Genomic DNA, 16,614 nt, shown 5'->3' with positions numbered 1-16,614 from the left:
ACTGTGCTGAAATGTGAAGCACAAAACATTTAGCAATGCTAACATGGTATTATCAGACCCAGGGCAGCGTGGAACGCAAACTGGAGTGACGGATTTGGGGGTCTTATTTTTGGGGCCTGTGTTGTTGATCAGAGGTGGTCCCATCCGTGTTGACTCACAGACAAACAGTGGTGATGGCTACGCTGAACAGGGGTGTCAGGCTTGGCTGATGAGTCCTACTCCTTAAACGGCAATGCAAAGGCGAGCCGTTCTTTGTGTGTGCATGTGTGCATGTATATGTGTTTGTGCATTTGTGCAGACTTGTGAATCCTCTGCGCGTGCAGGCCATTCTGCAATTGCGTGTGCACCCGTGTCTCCACTGTGTGTACGTGTGTGTGTGTGAGTGTGTGCGTGTGTCTGTTTCAGTCCTGACAGCCAAGAAGCCTCAGAAGCATCTGACGTGGCAGCTCTTGCTGCTTTCAGTCCGGTTCTTTTCCTCCTGGCTCACTTTTCTGTGATACTATCTTTTCATACAATCATGTTTATAAATGGAGACTGACTGGTATGTCATACCGCACCAGTTCCACTGCGAGTTTATAAACACGGCACTGTTTGCTGCAAAATGACTTCGCGAAGATTTAATTTAGTAAAAAAGAAAAAAGAAAAACAATTCTGTGGATTTTGAGTAATGGAGAAAAAGAAAAAAAAATTCTGCCATAGACAGGCTGAGGCCAACAAGGGCTCAATTGGCTACACGTATACAGCATTTCACATCCATGGTATTCCATCTTTCAGAATACATGTGAGGGGTTTCAAGGGAAATAAGGGCCAATATAAAACACTACCTATACCAGATGCACGCTATGAGTAATCACTCACAGTGTGGACAACATGTTCTGTTCTTTTGTTTGAACAGTTTGAAAAAAATATATATATATTTCATTAAATTCCCCCTGTACCATGATGTGTTAAAATAGAATGCTTTTCACATTTATTGATAATAATTTTAAACACCAACTCAGTTTGAAGCGCGGATGAGAGATACGGCACCGTTTTTGGTTCTCTCTTCATTTTCCCTCCATGTCCTGTTTGTGAGGTGCCTTTTTATCGAGGTGGGTTTCCTCCATTTTATGTCCCCTCTGAGGACATGTACTTATGGATGTCTGCCTGTGGTGCTGTGGTGCTCCTGAGGTCTGTGTGAGGTGGTAGTTTAGGCTCGGGACGTCAGCGAGCGTGGTCACAGAGGAGATAACCGCACACACACTCTCCCAGAGGCGCCCATCTGCGTCGTGTGTCTGTCCGTCCTCCCCTGGCTTTGTTGGCGGATTCTTCTTTAAAAAAGGAAAGCGCTAGTTTGGAACAATAAAAGTTTCAAAATGATTTAGTTGTTGTGTGTCTGCGCACGTGTCTCCATGTGTGTGTGCGTGTGGTTGTGAAGGCTGTTTGTTTCTCGCCCTGGCATGTGTTTGTGTGTGTCCTCAGATTCCTCCGCCCTACCATGGTGTCTGCCACTCAAAAGGGGCAGAGCGACCTTTAATCCTAAGACTGCCAGCTCAGAGTCAGGCATAACTTGCTGTCGTATCAAAAGCTCGTCTCCCTTTAGCCCAAACGCTGTCAAGCATAGCAGAGATTAAGACCCGGCTCTCAGGAAGCCATTTGGAACAGACACCTTTTAACCCTAATGGGATCAGAGTTGCATAGGGAGCCACTCGGAGCAGCCACCCACTCTTAACCCGTAACACTCCCGACTCAGCGCAGACAAGGCAGAGTGCACAGGCAGAAGCCCAGCTCATATCATGCCACAAGGAGCGGGCACCGTTTAACCCTCGCAGCGCCAACCAAGCACAGGCAAAAGTCCAGCTCACATGATAAGCAGAATTAAATCCGCAAGCTTCGGTGTCCCTGATAGGGAGCGCAGTGATGCAGAAATAGGATGGTAATGTAATAGGGTTGGTTTCGCATCACACCACAAACATTTGTAATGTTCCAATTTCAAATGACAAATTGTGATCAGTTTGTGAGTTTTGTTCTTTGGTTCCTTTCCGAGAAACTCCTTTTGTTTTATTTTAATGGGAAGTAACGTTCAACAACGACACAAATTAGATACATATTTATCTTTGAAAAAGTGATTCATAGAATTATTCAGGAAAAAAACAAAAAATCAGAAAGTGTTTCCCACCTAAAATCCTCCTTTCATCCAGTCAATCTCAGTCTACACGGCTGTTGTATTATTTCCCCACAAAATGGCAAACTTTTCAAGTGAAAATAATTTCCAGCGTGACAACCGATGGATGGTGAGTTACACCAGTAAAGTTTTAAAAGGGTTTCATAAAGCCAGGTTTTGTAGAATCTCCTCTCATGGTTAATAATTCTTTAATCACCAAGTTTGGAATCAGCAAGGTTTCACCCACTCGTTGTGAATCTATTTGCCACAATGGTAATTCGGGACAGTGTGCGTTCTACCGTGCGGTTAAAGCGTGTAAACATGACCCAACACATGTGGAAACCACTGCACTTCTTGTATTTCTTTCTTGTGTGAAGGTTGAGTGTTTGTGTTTGTACGCTTCAGTAAAATCCTGTTCAACAATCAAGGGAGCAATCAATCAGTCACACAAAAGAAGGGAACACGTTTACAGGGAAGGTGTGGAGAAGCGTGCCAACTGGCCTCTTGCAAATGATACATTTAATACTAAATTCTGAGTGATAATATAATGATAAAACAAACGGCAACAGAGGGAGAATCTTCCCCTTTTAGGGAAGTACCATGCAGGGCATGGGTTGCGGCATGGGTGACTGTGTGTATGTGTGGGAGAGAGAGAGTGAAAGAGACAGAGGAAGAGGGAGAGCGGGTAAAGGGAGTTTCTACACTTGCCTGTCTGGCACCGGCTGGGGAACGAGTGCACAAGTTTGAGTTTGGGTGAGTCAAGCTGTGTGAGAGAGAGGCAGCGTGAAAAGGAGGGGAGAGGGAGTTCCACGGTGAAAGGAGTGAGGGGGAGCGGAGTGAGAGATGCTTGAAGATGGATAGCAATTGAGATACAGAGAGCACATAGCCAGTTGGTAGAAATGAAGGGGAGAAGCAGCAAAAGGAAGCGGGATGGATGGTTGAAGGGCAACAACAATACAGACTACAGGAAATGGAAAAAGTGTTTGACAGAGAGAGAGAGAAGGAGAGCAGAGTAAGAGGTGAAAGAAACAAATGAAGGAGCGGAGGAATAGGTGATGGTGGGGGGCACAGAATGAATGTGTGAGTTGGGCTTGTGGTTAAGCATTTGCATAAAGGGTGAGGGCACTCTGCCCGGCTTTGGGGAGAGGTTGGCATCTCGCCTTGCCGACTGGCAGAACGAGGACCAGGGAGAAATAAAAGAATGAGGGGGAGCGAAAGAGTGAGAGGGAAAGTCTCTCAATAGTGCATCTCTTGTGTGAGGAGAAGCAGGCCTTGGCTGCTGTTGGAGCAGGGGCATGGAGGGGAGGGGATATCGGGTTTCATTATCTGCTCGATTCCTGCTGTATTTGCTAACCATGTGGTTCAAAGCCCTCACTGCAGCAGCTGTAGGCAGGGCAACCGTAGCCAGTGTGCCGCTGGCATGTGCCGACTGGAACCCTGTAGGTGTGTGCAGCATGCGCTTCGGTTAGGAGAGAGACGGGAAGCGTGAGACAGGAAGTGTGACACAGGCACTCTCTCTCTCTGTGAAGTAAAAGCAGAAATTCGCCACACTCTTCTTTCAAACACTTACACACTTACACACACACACACACGCACACACACACACACACACACACACGCACACACACACACACACACACACACACACTCGACGTATCACTCTGCACACTTGACCTTATCAGGAATGGCTGCCCTGGTCAAGGGAAAATGCTTTATTCTCAATTTTACTGTTGTAAAATGCCACGCCAACAGAATGTGTGTGGTTGTTTGAGATGGTGTGCGTGTGTATGCTTGCCATGGTGACGCTACAGTAACCGTTGTAATGTAAACACACATATGAAATAGTCTACATGTATTCACTTAGCCTATGCCTGCATGAAATCCTATACCGCCCCATCTAAACTGCAGCCAAATGTTGAAATGGTTTTATTAAATCATTGTTTGTAACATGCAGCGCCAGCATCTCCTAATTTAGTTTGAAATCCTTAATTTTGCCCAGTTATATTTATACTGCGATAACATCATCCCTGAGAGAAACATTCTCTCTAATTGAGGGCACCGTTATCAAGATGAACAGAAAGTTTTGCATTATGTAAGATGAGATGTATAATATTTCTCTGTAGCTCTCTTTGCAGTTCCCACATCACATTTTGATTATAATTTCAACATTTTTGAATAGTGTCCACCAAATAAGCCAATAAACCTCAACAAATGATCATCTTAAAAATGTATTCTCGATTGTCCAAATTAGATTTGGTTCCCCAGATATTTTGAATATTTTTAAGAACAGAATCTGGTACTGTAACTCACTTTTGTGGTTACAGTTATGTTTATAATTGACTGTATAAGGTGAAGTTTATGCAGAGGGGCCGGAGTAAAAAAAACCACACAAGCCTCGAGAAAATCCTGTCTGAATAAATTTTGGATGCTTAAAAAATCACGACGAGCTTTTGATCTTATCTTTGATGTGCGTACATTTGAATCTGCAACAGTCTGCTCGGACAAATCCATTGCGCAATCGTGAAAGTATATATCTGAGTGTAATATTACCGAGGTCTGCAGTCATGTGAGAAGTCCCCGCTCGCTATCAGTCCTTGTGTCTCTGGAGCTGTTTAATGCTCGCTCACTCTGTCATTCCCTCCCAGCGTCATGCCACAAATGGCTTCCAGACTTTCACACATAGTAATGCTTCAGTGTGTAAACAGGGCGTAATTACAAACGATGCACAGACACACTTTTAACATCAATCTGTGCTGATGGGAGAAAGAGAGCAGAAAGAGGGAAAGTTTTTTTCTCTTCCTCTTCCCGGGAGTAGAATGGATGAAAAGGTTTTTCGAGCTGGATGGCAATGGAAAGACTGGCAGTGATGAGAAGTTAAGGAGGGAATTTTAAAGTGGAATAATGTGGGTCTGTTTGTGAATGCATGTGTGTGGGCTTGAATAAGTGAATGAAAGGGGAATAAAGAGGAACTTATTTTTTGTTTCTATTCCATGAGAGTTTCCAAGGAAATAGTAGTTTATATCAACTTATCCGTAATTATTTCATATCCCTGAGGCTTGTGAGGTTTCAACCCATCAACTCTTAATGGCAAGGTGTTACTCACCACTAGTCAGGCCCTTCTCCATCCGCACCTTACCTTTTGATTTTTCCTGTGATTATGGGAGAATAAAACCATGGAAACTTCACTGTGCAGGAAACGTATTTCTCTTCCACTTCCCTTTTCTTTTGTAGAGTGGAGAGAAATTACATCACGTCAAAATGTCCAAGGTCTCTGTTTTATATCTCGGTTTTGATATAAAAAAAATATTTGATTCTTGTTAGACAAAATGAATATGTTTTTCAAAATCAAAATCATTTTTATTACCTAGTGGGTTTTCACAAACAAGAATTTGCTTTGGTATTTTGGTGCATAAAAAGACATAGTGAAATAAGGGGAACGATATAAGCAAATTAAGAAGCTCAAGAAGTAGATGGTAATTACAAGAGCAATAAGTGAAAAGCTATACAATCAGATAAAAAATATAGAATTAAAAGTATATGGAAATATGTCCAATAGAGTAATGGAGTTTCCTGTATCTAAGTGGTGGAATGAGATAAACCATCTTGACCTCTAAGGATTTATATACAAAGCAAACTTTGACCCAAATTATTGCAGGGCATCTCAAGTGATCAGAGCACACAAACACACACACACACACACACACACACACACACACACACACACACACACACACACACACACACACACACACACACACACACACACACACACACACACACAGTCAAAGGAAAATTTCTCAGATCTCTCACAGTCTTTCCCTTACATCACCACAGCACTTGTCAATATGTGATTTTACACAGCAGATGTCAAAGTTGAATTCCAGTCATGACACACCCTGACACGGGGTATCATTCATTCATGTGTGTGCGTATATGTGTGTGTGTTTGGGGGCTTCCTGCCTGCCTGATCATCTTAAGGATCACCTTGATCTGATTTAATAAAAAAAAAACTGGACAGTCACACGAATCTGGCCTTCGATGAGCAGTGTTTAAAATCAAAATTGGATTTTCAAAAAACAAATGTTGCTTAAATAAAAATGTTCAAATAGCAAAAGGCCCAGGGTTTCCATATTATTCCCGCAAAACAAAATCATCATCATTATTATAATATCATTACATTCATAACATTCTCTCTAAAACGAATAATAATAATACCTTTTATTAATAATAATAACAATAATACAATCATATTGAGTAGAACCGTTTGATATATGTATACATTAGATAGAATTCATAAATATGTATTTTAAAACAATTTAAAATTATTGTTACTAAAATGTTTAGAACTTTCAAATCAAATGCAAAAATTAAGTTTGCAAATATTTTTAATTAACGCTGACATCTCTTCAAAAATACATTTCATATGTGCATATATGTATATGTATATATGTATATATATATATATATACACACATACATATGTGTGTGTGTATATATTCTCAGAATTTTACTGTTCATTAATTTACTCAAGCAATTGTTCATAGGTTTTAAAATGTATTTGATTTTATATATTAAATCTTTTGTAAGACAATTTTTAAACCATCAAGTCACTTCTTTTAAGACGCTTTAATATTTAGGTCATGTCGGTGTGAAATTTTACAAGCATATGAAATATTATTATATTAATTGTAAATATGAAGAAGGTGTATGTATAAATATAAGTTAAAAGACATGGGTTTTTCGTGAGGCTGGACTGGATTTTTTTTATTGTGTTGTTGTTTTTTTCTTTTTCCATCGGCTGCTGATTTTTTAAATACATTTTCTTTCTTTTGTTGGAATCGAAATTTAACAGTAAAAAGAAGAAAAACAACATAAAACAAAGTGACCTTCATGGTTTGTTTTTTTTGCCTGCAGCCCAATGAGAACAAATTTAATGTCTGATGACTCACAACCAAGGCGTCCTCACCATGCAGGATGTGGCATCAAATAAACGCATGACCTGATCTTTCCTTTCACGTGTTCTCTGTGTATGTGTTTGTGAGCCCTCTGACATTTATTAGAATTAATACCACAAATTCATCTCAGGTAATTGATTAGTATAGCTGGTGGCAGCACAGTGTGTGGGGAAACAGGCCCAAGTTACAGTTGTTCAAATTAATCCTATGATTATATCATCAATAAACAGGAACTGTTGGTCATATTTTAAAATGCTTTTTTTTTTTTTTTACAAGCGTTAATAGTCCATTCATAATATTGACGAACGCATTAACCTTTAGGAGGAAATCTGCTCTTGTGCAAAGTGTAACGGATTTTGTTTACGCTGGCGAATGTTTGACTTAACCCCGGGTCAATGATTCAGGCTGCTTCTGTGGATGAGCTCGATTTGTTCCACACGTCCAACCTCCTTTTAATTTCCACTTTGACTTTTAGGGATTAATTTTGACCCTTCCGGTTCGACGTAGGCCGCTCGGGACGGTGCGGCGCGCGCGAGGAGCGTCACAGGCTCGAGGAAAGAGGCGCCCGCGTACTTGAACATATCTGACACGAATAAGACGTTTTCTCCACATCCGCGTAGAAAAAAAGAAATAATATATCGACGGTCCCTCGCAGAGACGGACGGAGGTTGTGCACGCGCTCCGTCGAGGTCAACGGACAGAGGGACGGTCAGCACCCGGCGAAACGAACTCGCGGCGCCGGCGGAGAGGTGAGCAGTCACCGGTGGACGCGGTGACCGAGGCGGGTCCGTTCATACACCTCTGTGTCGTGGGCCCGTCAGGGACGGGGCGTGTTCCTCTCAGCCAAAACCTTTGACTGCTGTTCAAATTGTAGTGTTATAAATCCGAACGGCTCATGGTCGTCGACAGGCTCGGACCCGAGGCCCGTCCCCGCGGCGCTCCGGCCGCCACACACACACACACACACACACACACACACACACACACACACACGTTGAGGACACGTGTCCCCGTCGCACCGTGGAGGCCCCAACACCTCCAGTGTCTTCAGACGCAGCAGTTCCATGTCTGTGGGTTCCCCTCTGTGTGTCGGCCTTGTCAGTGGAGCCCGAGGCGGTGGTTCTCATGTCTCTCCGGCTCTCTGAGTTGTGGCCCGGCTGTCCGGGGCAGGAGCGGGGGGGGGGAGAGAGATGGTCCTGCCCCGGGCCCGGCGAATGGAGGCCGACGCTTTGCCTGAAAGACGGAGCACGGCAGGCGGGGAGATGAGATGAGGTCCTGCTCAAAATATTGCAGAGCAGATACCCACAGAGGGGCAGAGGCCTGGAACAAACCAGCCTCCCTCGGTTCAGGAGACACCCTCTCTGAGGAGCATTTGGGACATTGAATAGTATTCTGCCACAGACCTATTTTTCCTGTCCAAATTCTTAAGATGAAGCTCGCCTCCACTTCAAATTGTGCGCAGATGTCAATGGCCGTGTTACACTGTTGTGTTTAATTAGTCAGGTTTTTTTCTCGCCCCTTTCTTTGTTTCAGCAGGTTTATGCCCCCCCCCCCAAAAAAAAACTACAGAACAGATTTCAATGAAAGGTTGGTGGAAAGATGTGACCATCACATTTTGGGGCGGATCCAGTAAAAAAAACCCCCAAAAAACAACACTTTCTTCATCATTGGGCATTTTAAAATATTTTAACCAACTTTCCTGGGAACAATACACGGATTCTGATGGGACGGAACTCTCGGAGTGTGTGCTATGTGGTGCAGCTTGATACCTTTGCAGAGGATATGCATTCTCAACTGTTTGCCCTTCTAGTTCAGTGTTTGATCCAGTATATTTAACTAAATGGTTTTATTTGAAGGACAACATGTATCACACAAAGTATTTGCTTAATTATACAGATTACTTTGTAGTCTCATAATAGCTTTCTTTTATTTGTTGTATAAAAGAGTTGATGAGTTATGAGAAAATGTTGCAGAACTAGATCTATAAAAGCAAATGTGTTGCTAGTTTGAGTCGACAAAGAACAGGTTTGTTATTCCCTGACACGGCTCTTGATTATTATAATTTTGCCTGTTGGTGATGACGTGATTGTATTGCAGGAAGTGACAGTAATAGCTGGCATTCATCACTCCTTTTCTTTGTCTGTGAACCATTTATCAAAAAGTCTAGGTCCCTTCATTCTTTTCGAATAAGTGACAATCACACCTCCATCATTACTCTTCAAACACGAAAACAATCACGCACATCCTCCTTACTTCCATCTCTTCACGCTCCGTCTTCACTCATTCCTACATTTTCCCGTGCAGCTCTGCGAGGCAGGCGACCGCTAGCATGAACAATCGGCAACCGGCCCGGCTCGGCCTGGTCCAGATGGGGTCTGCACCCCCCCAGCACTAGCAGTGACGAGCCAGCCAGTCATCCAGGCAGCTATCTAGCCAGCTAGCTACCCACCCAGGTAGCCAACCAGTCATTCACCCTGCCAGTCGTGCAGCCTTTCAGCCAACCTAAGAGCCAGGTTGCCAGCCAGTCGGTGGACCAGCCAGTCATCCAGGCTGCAGATTCACTGTCAGACACTGACAGAGGGAACTGGCCAGGCTAAATCTGATGGTCCTGGGAGCCGACCAGAGGACTCTGGCCTTTGTAGGGCGTTCACACAGACAGCCTGTCCCGTTGCACAGCAGGGGGCTTCATCCCATAATCAAATGGCCGGGCCCTCAACTTTGCCACATGACAAGTTAGCTTTTTGTGGCAGCCCGATGCTGAGATTCCAGTTTTGACAACGTCAAAGTATAAATACTTCGTGCCCCTTTGACTGTTTCATGAAAATTGGACGGCATGAATGAGCAAATGTCATCTATTTTTTGTAATTTGGAAGAACGGCACTTAAAATACACTTCTAATGATGAGATGGGTCCATACATATTTCATATGAAGCCATTAAGGCAATATTATTTCACTGACAAATACATCAGATTATATTGAATTGATCTTTGGTGGGAGCCTTTGTTTCTCAAATATTTCTCCCATGGTGCAGTGGGCACAGCTTGTCCCTCTGAGGTCATGTGGGTCAGCCAATGAGGATGAGACAATGTGCCTGCCAGGGCAGCCGCACAGTCTTGTGCTCGCTCACTTTCTGCTGCAGTTCAATCCAAATTATTTCCCATTATGTCCTTTTTATAATGTCACAAGAGGGAAATATGGGCAATTTACTGACGGCAGAGAAAACTATAATTCTTTTCACCATTATAGAGATCAGCATATCTGAATCTGAAAGTATTATAAGCTTTGTGAATTACAGGGAAATGGAATAGACCATTTTAGACAGATTTAATATCCGCTTGCCTTAGTAAACAGCTTTACATGTACAGACTACTTAGACGAAGCTGCCCACTGCAGCACTGCAGCATTTTCAGCCGTCATTGTCCACTGAATCCTGTCTCCTGCACACAAACGGGATTGCTCTCTAATTTGGTAACAGAAACTTTTAATGTGTTTCCATGTCTGTGCAGTTGGGGCCATTAAAGTGGAGTAAAAAACAAAACACAAAAAAAAACAGAAGCGGCCAGTTTGGATTTGAGAGTACATTTAGAAACAGGAGAGCATTTTTTGGATGGTATTTTTTGTTGGGGGGGGGTAAATGGGCATCCCCCCCACCCCCTCCTCTCTTTGTTTGTGTGGCAAATCCAGGAGCAGCTGCTGGTCTCAGGGTCTAGTGGGATTTTGGGCCTGTGTTTTCTCATGCCATCCCATGCCAAGGTGGTGTAACGTGAGTAGCGAGAGAGAGAGAGAGAGAGAGAGAGGTGGTGGTGGTGGTGGTGGTGGTGGTGGGGGGTTCTGGAAGGGAGGGGGTTGGTGCAGTTGGAGAGATGGTTTGTTGGTAGCACTGTGGTGACGAAAGCAATTGGGTGGGGGTGAGGAGGCGGTTGCTGTCTGGATTGGATGCATGTAAAATTAATATCCTCTGGACTTTGCCTTTGCACTAGATTGGAACTTGTCTATTTGGCTAATGACGTGCCTTCTGCCTGCACCACACACAATCCCCCGTTCTCCCCCTCCCTCCTCTTCCTCTCTCTCTTTCTCTCTTCCTCCACTACCAGCCACCAACCAACCAACCGACCCCCCCCCCCCCCCCCCCCCACCTCTTTGCTTCTCCCTCTGCCATTGCTCTCTTCCCTCCCTTTCAGTGCTGGGAGCGTGCGTATTGGCTGGGCTGTTTGAGACTCGTGCCAAATAGGTGGGCCCTCTGCGTGTTGGCACAGACTCAGTCAATGGTTAGAGAAGGAAAGTGGAGAGGAAGAGAGAAAGAGAGAGACAGAGTTGGAGAGAAAGAGGGGGAAAAAAGAAGCGGCACTCGGGTTTGCCAGCGGTCGTGCACACTTCCAACATTGATTCGGTCCCGTTGTTTTTTTCTTTTTTTCTTCTTCTTCTTCTTCTCCTCCTCCTCTGTCTGCACCCCCCTTGTCCAGCTTTCTCTCTCCCACTCCGTGAGTCTTGCGCAGATCCTACCGAATTGAACCAATAGCACACGCTGCTTTGCCAAGCTTTTTTTTTTTTTTTTTTTTAATCAAGATATTTTTTCTACATCTTTTTGCAAACACAGAGGCTTGTTTACATTTTTGACAGTTTTATCCTTTCCACTGCGATATCTGTTTTATTTTGTTTTGTGCACTGGCGGTTCGTTTTTGTTTTTAAAAATCCTTTTAGACAGAGAGATTGCTGAAGTTCTACACTCTCCTTCTGTTGTGCTGTTGAACAGCACCTCTTCTGCAGCTCCTGCTACAGTACCTCCTGTGTTCCTGTGCTGGTATTACACTGCGCCCCCTTGGCCTGTCTCCTCTTTCTCAGCTTTTCCCCCCTGCTGCTTTTGTTGGACAGTTTCTCAGCTTCTCTTTTTGCTTATTTTGATCCCTCTTTTTGTTTTTCTAATACACGCAGCACCTTTTGACTCAACCATCCAGTTTCTGAACTGGCGGTGCATTTTTAGATTCTTTGCAATCGGCGGGTGAATTTATGATGAGAGAGCAAAATGGTAACTACCATGTTATTCTTGTTTCATTCAAATGTTTTTGTTATGATGACTGTTAAGAAATAACTTTCAGTGTTATGTTATTTGTGGACAAATATTTAATGTGGGGTCCTTTTAATGTGACTTAATACTTTTTTTTCATTTGAATTAGATTTGTTCTTTGATTATTTTTGTATTGCATTACATGCATTACATATTCAATTTTATGTAGCCAATCTGCATTATTTGTTATTCATTGTAGTTTAGTTTTTACTTCATTCAAAACATAGATATAAAATTGATTGTTTTTTCTAAAATTAAAAAAAAAAATTGTTTTAATTTTTGTAATTGGTAGAGGCAAGTCTGGCATTCATAGCTAAACACATTATTAATGTTTATTTGATTGAGCAGCCTCATACACCTTTACACAAATATATTATTTGAAGAAATTCCTCACACTAGATACCTGTGATATTTTTCTTCATCTCCTACCTTGTCTCGTCACACCTCTTCTTTCGTTGTGATGTGTTTTGTAAAATGTGTCCTTCAGTGTGATGTGTCTGTTTGGTGGAGTCTCTCTCTCTCTCTCTCTCTCTCTCTCTCTCTCTCTCTCTCTCTCTCTCTCTCTGCACCCCTCGCTCATTCTCTCCCTCCGCTCACACAGAGCAGGCGCTGCTCCTCCATGCTGCGCGCCGGTGCTAACTGCCTCTCTTCTCTCTTCCCTTCCTCACCCCCACTCCCTCTCTCCCCATCCTTCTCTCCCCCATTCTCCCCCTCTCTCTCCACTGCCTCCTCCTGCTTCCCCCCCTCCTCCCTCTCCTCCGCCCCCCCCACATCCTCCTCCCTCATCCAGGATGAATTCCACCCCTTCATTGAGGCCCTGCTGCCCCATGTCCGCGCCTTTGCCTACACCTGGTTCAACCTGCAGGCCCGCAAGCGCAAGTACTTCAAGAAGCACGAGAAGCGTATGTCCAAGGAGGAAGAGCGCGCAGTGAAGGATGAGCTGCTTGGAGAGAAGCCAGAGATCAAGCAGAAGTGGGCCTCGCGCCTGCTGGCCAAGCTCCGCAAGGACATCCGGCCTGAGTTCCGTGAGGACTTTGTGCTCACCATCACGGGGAAAAAGCCCCCCTGCTGCGTGCTGTCCAACCCCGACCAGAAGGGCAAGATCCGTCGCATCGACTGCCTCCGCCAGGCCGACAAGGTGTGGCGACTGGACCTGGTGATGGTCATCCTGTTCAAGGGCAGCCCCCTAGAGAGCACGGACGGGGAACGGCTGGTCAAGTCACCACAGTGCACCAACCCTGGCTTGTGTGTCCAGCCGCACCACATCGGAGTGTCCGTCAAGGAGCTCGATCTATACCTGGCCTACTTCGTCCACTCGCCAGGTATGTGGCCAACTGTAGACACCAATAGTGAGGAATGCCAACACATACACTCTCCATATGTGTGCACACAGATGTACACATACATTTGCATAATCATAGGCATGTACATACAGAAACACACAATTTAATTATGTGTGACACATAATTACATAGCGGAGGAATAGCTGAAATGAAAATATGTAAAGGATATTATATTATACACTAAAAAGATGTATTTATGATAATAATAATAATAATGATAATAATAATAATATAATGAAGCTATCTGATGAAGATAAATGAATATTGTGAATTCAGAAAAGTCTTTATTTAACAATTTTTAGCTAAATTAATTAAGCAAATATTTTTCTCTTCAGAAAAAGAAAATATCCTCCTGCTCTTTTGTTAAATTAAAAAACATGTCATTTTTCATATTTTTTCTTATGTTTTTGTCTATTTACACAAAAACATGGTATCAGCAGTAGAAAAAAAAAAGTGTTTATCAAGGGCATTGGGCCAGAGTGCTCTGGTAAATTTTTTCCGAGCGAGGCATTTGCAGCTTCGTATGAGCATGAATTTTGTGTTTTTTTATAGGAAGGAATTTGCATGCCTGTGTGTATGTGTGTGTTTTTATTAGATGATTACCACTGTCAAATTGTGTGTTTTCGTGCAATTTGTGAGAGAGAGAGTCACTATTTATAAGATTGTATTCAGTCTGTTGAAGTGTATGTGCCATGATAAGGCCATTGTAGCCAGGAACGTCATTTGGCCACGTCCCGAGAGAGAGAGAGAGAGAGAGAGAGAGAGAGAGAGAGAGAGAGAGAGAGAGAGAGAGAGAGAGAGAGAGAGAGAGAGAGAGAGAGAGAGAGAGAGAGAGAGAGAGAGAGAGAGAGAGAGAGAGAGAGAGAGAGAGAGAGAGAAGGAGCAGCAGAGCCGTGAGTCTCCTGCTCTCTGGCCGCAGGCTGCTGTCGCCTTCACCGTCTGCCTGAACACTAGCACTACGTTAGACCTGGCTGCCAAACACACACTTGCACACAAAATGCCAGTACTTACACACAACCAGTACTATTGCAGCCACCTTCACACCCATACACACATATTCAAACAGCTAAATAAAATATGCACATCCGGTTAGAAAAAAAACAACAACTAAAAAAGAAAAACAACTCTTGTCATCTTTGTAAGGCACTTTCACACGCAGAGCCAAACACGGTTTTAGCCACGATTGCGAACACACACCCACACAAGACACACGCTCGGCCAAGTACTATCATAGATACAGTTTGATACAGCCAAACATTGTTGTATCTCAGCCACCATCATGGATACACACGCTCACACCCGGCCAAACATCACTGTAGCCTCCAGTGCGCATACTCTTCACACACCGCCAAAACACTGGCTGTGTAGTAGTTTTTCCAACAAAAAATACTGTCACAGCAAACACACACACACACACACACACACACACACACACACACACACACACACACACACACACACACACACACACACACACACACACACAAAAGTAATTTCACAGCCAAATCCTTCATATACACACTACCTCACCATTTGCTGGCTACGTATACAAACACATGCTCATGACCTAATATTATCTCAGCTGGAATTTTCTGGAAATTTTGAAACAGTGACTCAACTGGCTTTATATATATATATATATATACATACACATACACACACACACACACTCTTTGCCTCTGCAGGACTCTTATGGTAGCTGCTAACATGAGTGTAGCCAAATGCTATCAAAGCCGTCTCTCTCTCTGTTTCTCTCTCTCTCTGACACACAGACACACAGACACACACAAAGTCTCGGTCCAGGCCAAACACCTCGCACGGCCTGAGCCAAACCCTGGCAACAGCTCCAGCTCCACTCTATTGGTCTGTCTGTAGCAGTGATAAACTGTAGGTAGCGGGCTGTACTGACGTTGACTAAGGAAATCTGTCTCAACATTTTAATGGTCTTTTTTTTCTGCTAAATTGTTTCTCAAACATAATTGATTTTTTGTGAGATTGTAGCTGAGACTGTGCTATAGTGTTTTTATTACTCATTGAAGAATCTGGCTCAGTTTTTTTTTTCATGATTTAAAAATTTAAATCATACTCTTAGACGACGCAAATCAGTGTTATGTTTGTCTAATCTTAGCTCAGGATATGTGTTCCGAAAAAAAAGTGATTGTAAATTAAATTATCCTCCTAGAAAGATGTTACCTTATTTTTTGCATTTTTTTATTTGTATTTTAATTTATATAATTATAATAAGAACCTAATTATAACATATTGAGAAGGAAAAAACGTTCTCCTATATGCTTGGTCCATGAACAAAAGCCGGTAAACTTAATGTAGTACATAATTAATTTGTGGTATTACGGTACATGTGAAATTATTTTTCTGCACACAAACTATAAATGCCATTAGCTCCCCGGCTTTTCTCTACTGTTACATTCGTCTTCACGTCACAAGAATCATTTGCTTTACAGCACTATAGAAACACACATGGCTGCTCGGAGGGGCTCCCCAATGCCCTGCCCATTCATAACGTGGACTTACTGTGCGCTCTCTTATCTTAACTGGCTAATACAGTGTGCCTCTGTGCTTTTATCTGCCTTCAATGCTCAGTTCAGGTCCTGCTTGGAGAAACTCTTTGGGGCCCACGGAGGGAATACCAAACGGTTAACCACCGTCTCCAAACCTCTCAGAGGGTCGCCACTGTCACAAATCTTGGCTCCCATTTCCTTTTAAGTTGCAAATGCATATTTGTGAGCAAACATATATGAAAGCCTGAATCTTTTACTATGATTGTGCAATTGTGTTTTTTTCACGCAATGAATGACAAGATGTGCCCATTGTTTGTTTTTGTTTGGTTTGCATTTTGTCAGTCTTTAGCATATCTGTCTTCCTCGCTCCTCTTTGATCCCGTGCACACTTTTGTTTTGTCTCCTTAAACATCGCCCTCATTGTTGCTCTCACAGAGGTAAAGCCTCTTCTGATCTCTTTTGTTTATATTGTAGGAGACACAGAGAGAGAGAGACACAGAGAGAGAGAGAGAGAAAGAGAGAGCATGTTGGAACGGAGAAGAGGCTGCGATAGTGATTGTTCCGTTTGGCAGCGCCCGAGCCCCGTTG

At 43.3% G+C, this 16,614-nt stretch overlaps 1 protein-coding gene across 14 annotated transcripts in view; it reads left to right on the top strand.

Annotated features, from left to right (window-relative positions):
- LOC118312495 (nuclear factor 1 X-type) overlaps positions 1-16,614 on the top strand; it is a 107,861-nt gene that overhangs the window by 22,964 nt on the left and 68,283 nt on the right. For 10 of the 14 annotated variants that reach the window (XM_035637123.2, XM_035637125.2, XM_035637126.2 and 7 more), the window contains one exon: positions 12,955-13,486. In XM_035637123.2, the coding sequence (XP_035493016.1) occupies positions 12,955-13,486 (532 nt within the window). Of the gene's footprint in view, positions 1-7,638; positions 7,848-9,402; positions 9,552-11,372; positions 12,126-12,768; positions 13,487-16,614 lie in introns of those variants that run through there. The other 4 variants (XM_035637132.2, XM_035637133.2, XM_035637124.2 and 1 more) reach the window with 4 other exon arrangements.

This window comes from Scophthalmus maximus, chromosome 8 (genome assembly GCF_022379125.1).
Source record: "Scophthalmus maximus strain ysfricsl-2021 chromosome 8, ASM2237912v1, whole genome shotgun sequence".
NCBI classification, from domain to species: Eukaryota; Metazoa; Chordata; class Actinopteri; order Pleuronectiformes; family Scophthalmidae; genus Scophthalmus; species Scophthalmus maximus.
The sequence above is the reverse complement of the archived record's forward strand: the minus strand, read 5'-3'. Positions and strand labels throughout refer to the sequence as shown.